The sequence below is a fragment of the Sinocyclocheilus rhinocerous genome, unplaced genomic scaffold, assembly GCF_001515625.1.
Source record: "Sinocyclocheilus rhinocerous isolate Xijiao unplaced genomic scaffold, SAMN03320098_v1.1 scaffold186, whole genome shotgun sequence".
Classification (NCBI taxonomy): domain Eukaryota; kingdom Metazoa; phylum Chordata; class Actinopteri; order Cypriniformes; family Cyprinidae; genus Sinocyclocheilus; species Sinocyclocheilus rhinocerous.
The window spans coordinates 569,075-574,865 of NW_015662005.1; the positions used below are offsets into that span (position 1 = coordinate 569,075).

At 34.5% G+C, this 5,791-nt stretch overlaps 1 protein-coding gene across 3 annotated transcripts; it reads left to right on the plus strand.

The window, feature by feature from the left end:
- Positions 1-748: 748 nt before the first annotated feature.
- Positions 749-5,791, plus strand: LOC107727317 (transmembrane protein 106B-like). Of its 3 annotated transcripts, none has more exons than XM_016537160.1 (8): positions 749-944; positions 1,736-1,902; positions 1,998-2,058; positions 2,181-2,334; positions 2,426-2,566; positions 2,714-2,757; positions 2,892-2,945; positions 5,384-5,791. In XM_016537160.1, the coding sequence occupies exons 2-8, from the start codon at positions 1,779-1,781 to the stop codon at positions 5,496-5,498; spliced, it is 693 nt and encodes a 230-aa protein (XP_016392646.1). In that variant the 5' UTR covers positions 749-944; positions 1,736-1,778; the 3' UTR covers positions 5,499-5,791. The 3 variants fall into 3 exon arrangements, with proteins under 3 accessions (XP_016392646.1, XP_016392647.1, XP_016392648.1); XM_016537161.1 differs by having other exon boundaries at positions 1,773-1,902; XM_016537162.1 differs by lacking the exon at positions 749-944 and having other exon boundaries at positions 1,838-1,903; positions 1,994-2,058.

The window sequence follows — 5,791 nt, forward strand, 5'->3', positions numbered from 1 at the left end:
TCATTTCTGTGTGTTTGAGTTATTTGCATTGCATAATCATAAATGTTCTTGCTATTGTTCAAATCACCCCAATCAGCAAAACTATGTTTGGTTAATGTACATCTGACTCGCTGAAACAATGGAATGTTATAAAGGTTAAGATAGTTACTCCTTTAGCCAGCTTCCTCATATGAGACAGGAACTGAGCACAGATTCCCCAACCCACAAGATTTTGTTTTTGGTTATAGTGTTTAAATTATATTTCTGTTAATTGTGAAATGATTAAACAAAAAACGTGCAAAATTTTTTTTTTTTTTTTTGGATTCCCAAAGCTTTATTGGATTGTGTAAAAGAATGTTATGCATGTTGTACTGGAATAATCACAGTAGATCTAATAGGATTTTTTTTTGTCAAGAGATTTAGAAAAAAAAAAAAAAAAAAAAAAAAAAAAAAAAATAAATTAATAATTAATTAATTAATTCTAACCCCATATTGATAAATAGTTTTTTATTGTTTTAAGCATTAACCTCATTAAATTCTGTTAGATTTTTGCTTCCATATTATTATTATTTTTTTTTTTTCCAAAATTCACTTCTCTTTCAATATATTTTTAAATTGATAACGTTTTTTCTTGGTGAATTCTTTACAACACACATTTAGAAAACCTCTACAAAGGCTTGACACTAATTCCAATATGATAATTCCAATGTATGCAATTTTACGAGATTGTATTCATCCGTAGTCCATCAACACGCAGTATCGATTATGAGCAGCAGATGGCGACACCAAACAGCTGAAGAGGAACAAAGAGGGAAGTAGCTGCGTACTCGAAAGTTCCAAGCTCTTACACGAGTCTTGAAGGAAAGTTGCGTGTAGAGTCTTCAATAACTCACGAAACAAATGACCTTAGTCTGTGGGAAAGAGTAAATCGAGATATCAAACAAGAATGTTCCGATGAATTCACGGTAGGTGGATATTTGACAAACGCAGTTAGTAATGTTTTGACACGAGAAGAAGTGTCATGATGACGTTAAGGAAAGTGACATGAAAGTGTCTTTTGTGATTTAAAACTATCCGACATTGTGAGGATGAGTGTGTACTTGTATCTCCCTTAAAATGGTGTTAGTTTGACATATTATGACGGTTTAAAACGCATAATTGTTGTTGCCTACCTAGATGCGTTTGGAGCTACAAATGCTTTCTAGGCGAGCAGCAGCTCAATTTATCAGTTGTCTTGATGTTTTACAGCTTGACTAAATAACTCTGCTTAACGCTAAATATTTTTAACATTTCATTGCATTTACCGCACAGTCATCTTTAGCGATAGTCGTTGTTTGTAACGCAGAATTATGAACTATTGCGCTGCACTCTTCCATGCCACTTTAATTCAAATATAAATGTATGTAAATTGAGAGCATAATGACTTGCATAAATATTACTATATAAATAACAATTCTAAGTGAACTTGTCCATTGTCACGGAAACTGTGCCATTTAAGGTCTTTGATCAAATTATGAAACTTTGAATCATTTTCATAATGATCTTTGGAGTTTTATGGTTGTGGAGCTTATTGTTTTACTGTAGCTTTACAGTGTGACCTACAGTGGATGTTTTGGAGACAGTTTGGTTCATTAGTGTAATGTATAACTAGAACAATACAATCGCTTTTACAGTAACCTTAAGTAAAAGATTTTCTTTGCAATTACGTACCTACAACAGGCAAACCTTAGTGAAGCTGTCTTATTGTTAATTGTAGAGGCCTTTAGTTTTGACCCTGCATCTTCTGGAAATAGAGCAGTATGTCCCAGAATAAACATGGAGAGAAACGGAGGCTTTCCAAATGGTTGGACTATGGCAGTATCAATGGAGAAGGACAGACGGATCCATGTCCTACCTGTCAGGGCACAGGACGCATTCCGAGAGGCAAGTTTCAGTGGTTGCAAATAACGTTTTATTTGTAGTTTCGACTTTTAAACGCACTCACCCTTATTCTGTCCATCTGTTCTTGACATCCTCAGGTCAGAACCAACTCGTGGCAGTCATTCCTTGTAGTGACCAAAGGCTGAAACCTCACCACACGTCAGTATCACTATGACAGTATCACAAACTCTACTTCTGTAATTGTCAGTTTCAGGGATTAATAAAATGTGCTTGTCATGTCGGTTATCTCAAACTAATGTACATGGTTTCATATCCCACAGGAAACTGTATGTGTTTATATCAGTGGGGCTTTGCCTCTTGATCTGCTCACTGATCCTGTTTTTCCTCTTCCCACGGAGTATGGATATGTCAGCTGTGGAGCTAAAGTCATCTATGGTCTATTTCACTGCAGATAAAGTAAAAATGGTGATCACGGTAAGTGTGTGTAAATGTCACACTAAGATTTGCCTGCTGTATTGCATTATATATAACTTGTAATCCTCTGTCTGTATTATCCATTCTTTAGCATGAAATGAACCTTACCAACCAAAACTTTGTCAGTATCACAGCTGATAATCTTAGTGTGCAATCATTCATTTTTGAGACGGTGGTTGGCAACAGCAAGTTCCCCAATGTCACCATACTGCCTCCTCGATCACAGAAAACGGTAAAACTTTGAGCAAACGTATATAATATAAAGCATTTTTTTATTTTCTCATATGCATTTAAAAAAAAAATTATTGAAAGTCTCTGATCCTGACAATCAAAACAAATCTTAAATAAAGATGTCATTCATTTTTCTTTCATCTTTCAGATTAAATTTATAGCCGACATTGTTATTGAGGACTCTGGCCTTAAGTAAGTAATACTTCAATCAATATCTATGTCTCATCATTAAGGTCTTTAATCATTATGTACTGTTTTCCACACTTGAACTCTCAAGTACTCAAAATATACTTAGAAACTTTCTCTAATGTCTGTTCCTTTTACAGTAATTACTGCAAGTCACATTCCATTCAGATTCACACCTTATTCTTGCATTTGCAGTAAGTATTCATCTTTATTGCATCAGCTTTATTTTAAGATTTCTATTAGCATGCTATTTGACTGAATCACTGAACACTGGTCAGCTCTGGTTGACATGTTGAAGGCTAGAATTCGGAAGGTTCTCATTGAAGAATTGTTTGAATTCATATTTGGTGTAACTTGTAAATGTATCTAAATGCTATTCACTGTCAGCACTGATTCAACCAATGACTTGTATTTCAGTCCATGTGTAATGTTAAATCATGTTAGAGTATAAACGGTTTATACTCTATGTGAAGTTAAATATTTAAGAAGATAATATCTATTGATTAGATCTGTTGAATCTTACTGATACATTATAGGAACAGGTTAAGTTTAAATTTAGCCACTGCAGTCTCTCTAAAGAAATATGCAGCAATGTTCATCTTTACATAACACGCAAATACTTGGTGTAACAATAGTGGTGTAAATTTTGATAAATTAACAGATGTAATACAAGCATAATAAAAAATAGAAAATACAGTATTTAACAGTAAATGCTTGTAATTATGACTGACATACAATAGCTTGTGCTATTCAGTGAGGTCTAGAGCAGTGATTCTCAAGTAGGGCACTGAAGACCACTAGGGGGCCTCAACAAACTTCCAAGGGGAACCTAGAAATTTGTTGAGGTCCCCTAACCACTGTTGTAGACCTCACAAGCACAAGTTATTGTATTCATGTACCATGAAATGTTCCCTAAAGATCAGTGTTTGTTTCAAAGAGCTTGGACCAGCCTAAGATGAAATACTGAGTTTTTAAAATATATATATATCTTTATAACTCAAATTTGTTATAGGCCATGACACAGAAATGGTCACTGGTTAAACCAAGTGAGATATTCATTTTTTTTCTGACTGTCAGTCATGTGAACTTTATGGACTATATTGACATTTTATAGATAAAGTGCATGACATAAAACAATACACGCCCATAGTAAAATATGTAAACTACTGTTCAAGTTTGGGGTCAGTTTAAAACCACTGTTTTCTATTTTATTATATTATAAAATGTAACTTATTCATGTGATGGCAAAGGTAGATTTTCAGTAGCCATTACTCCAGCCTTCAGAGTCACATGTTCCTTCAGAAATCATTCTAATATGCTAATTTGATGCTCATATTATTATTATCAATGTTGAAAATAGTTGCGCTGATTAATATTTTTGTGGAAACTGATAAATTTTTTCATCATTCTTGATGGATAGAATGTTTAAAAGAACTGCATTTTGATAAATTTAATGCATCCTTGTTAAATAGTAACAACAAAATACTTTTTGACTATTTTTAAATATTTTTATTAATAATTAATTTAACATTTTTATATATATATTAAAGGGGTCATATGACATTGCTAAAAATGAACATTATTTTGTGTATTCGGTGTAATGAAATGTTTATGCAGTTTAAGGTAAAAAAAAACATTATTTTCCACATACTGTACATTATTGTTTCTCCTCTATGCCCCGCCTTTCTGAAACGTGTCGATTTTTACAAAGTTCATCATTCTGAAAAGCGAGGTGTGCTCTGATTGGCCAGCTATCCAGTGCGTTGTGATTGGCCGAATACCTCAAGCGTGAGACGGAAATGTTACGCCCCTCACCATACTGTGATGATGCCCTGTCCGGCCGGAGCGAAGCACTGCTCTACACTGCTCAAAACTCGCGTTTGAATCATCAGTGTCAAATTCTTTAAATATGAAAACGTAGTTACAGGCTGTGAGTCAGCATTATTTGTCAGCATCATAGACAGGGGAAACAGGGGAACTGAATTCATCAGAACACCAGCATTGTAGACTACTCTCCCAGGAATCAGTCCTTGTCCTCCGTAAAATGCGCTGCACACATCTGAATATTTGGTTTGCACTGTTCTGGAACAGTCAACTTAACCACTGATTTCTAGTAAAGTAGTTTCGCTTTCACAACGAAACACAGTGTCTCCAAGATTATGGCGGCGGCGGCAACGATACTACAGCGAGAATCGAAGTTACGCCTTCTTTTTTTGCGTGAACATTTGGGCGGTATTATGCAAATCTTCCCACACAGTGACGTAGACATGTGGGGGCGTGTTTAAACGAGGCGTTTTAGGAGGGCGTGGACGAGTCTTAACTTTTATAAAGAATATCTCTTTGGATTTGAGACTTTAGTCTTTGCAACTTTAGGGATCTTATCTATTCACAAACAGCTTGTAACACTCCAAAGAGAAAGGAAAACTTGAAATCGCATCATATGATATGACATTATTTATTTTGGGTTGCAAGTACTTGTACCATACATACTCAAGGATAAATCGAATAAGTATGTTCTACTTTAAACTATGCATTTAACCATGTCACATTTCAGTGGTTGGTTTTATAGATAACATTATAAAAAACAATTAATATTTAGTATTTAATGTAAAATTCTTTGTGTTCTCCACAGACTGACTATCAAAGTCTCCTACCTGTCCCATTCAGAGCAGATGTCTACGGATGCCTATGAGTATATTGACTGTGGAGTGAATTCAACTGTGCCTCATTACTTCCCTCTGCTTTGAGACAAAACCATTGCCAATGTACGGCCAGGAATGCTGATGTTATAAAAATCAGAATAGGCTGCTTTCAAAAATATTGTCATTTTATGCCTTAGTTTACTACAGGTCATTTAAATGGTTTTTGACTATAATGATAGAAACATGATACAATGTAAATATCACTGAAATAATGAATGTGTGCCGTTAACTTGGACCACTTTTCTTGTTTGTTGATTTGTTAATTAGTGTTTACATTAGATAAATGTGTTTTACATTTTGCACAACACAAAATTGCACATTAAATGACCTATGTTTTA